Source organism: Buceros rhinoceros, unplaced genomic scaffold (assembly GCF_000710305.1).
Source record: "Buceros rhinoceros silvestris isolate BGI_N320 unplaced genomic scaffold, ASM71030v1 scaffold28759, whole genome shotgun sequence".
In the NCBI taxonomy this organism is placed as follows: Eukaryota; Metazoa; Chordata; class Aves; order Bucerotiformes; family Bucerotidae; genus Buceros; species Buceros rhinoceros.
Genome location: NW_010430191.1, coordinates 14,271 through 14,873, shown reverse-complemented (window position 1 = coordinate 14,873; position 603 = coordinate 14,271). Strand labels below are relative to the sequence as shown.

Sequence of the window (603 nt, the reverse complement as noted above, 5' to 3'; positions counted from 1 at the left end):
GGTGGGTGCGCACGACCCTGCTTTCATGGGCTGCCGCACCGACAGGGGAGACTGGGCAGCGCTGGAGGAATACCTGAGCTTACTGGGAGCCAGACCTAGAACCACAGAAGGAAGAATAACCTGCTTGGTGCCAGTGTTCTAGGGAGGCTCCAGCATGCTGGGCCTCGGCCATAGCCAGGGGGTCTGACGGCGGCGGGTGCAGGAGCCACGGCACTGACCTGCTGACCGCTGCTGGGTCCTCGGAATCCGGCTGTTCGGCACCTGCAGGTCGGACTCCAAGCTCCGACTGCTCCGGACAGACTCCAGCGCTCGCAGGCTGGTCCTGGCCAGGTGGGGCATGCTGTGGCGCATCTCCTCGGAAATCAAGAGCAGATTCTCTACTGGCTGCTCCTGGTAGCAACGGGGACACATTATGGCTTAGAAAACAGGCGTAACTAATTCTGAATGTCAGCGCTGAGGAAACGTGCCTGTCAGTTACTCCCCCTGACCCCCAGCAAGAGCGCAGCCCCAGCTCACCTTCGCTGCTCGCGTACTTGAGCCGGTCCGGCATGGGGCTCTGCACCGACCTCCTCGGGGGACGGATGCGGGAGGTGGATGCCCTGC

At 62.9% G+C, this 603-nt stretch overlaps 1 protein-coding gene across 1 annotated transcript in view; it reads right to left on the bottom strand.

Annotated features, from left to right (window-relative positions):
• The window catches only part of LOC104499444 (SLAIN motif-containing protein-like), a 14,837-nt gene that overhangs the window by 1,417 nt on the left and 12,817 nt on the right, over nucleotides 1-603 (bottom strand). The window contains exons 7-9 of the mRNA XM_010142952.1: nucleotides 517-603; nucleotides 219-377; nucleotides 10-95 (exon numbers count right to left, since the gene is read on the bottom strand). Of these exons, the coding sequence (XP_010141254.1) occupies nucleotides 10-95; nucleotides 219-377; nucleotides 517-603 (332 nt within the window). The remainder of the gene's footprint in view (nucleotides 1-9; nucleotides 96-218; nucleotides 378-516) is intronic.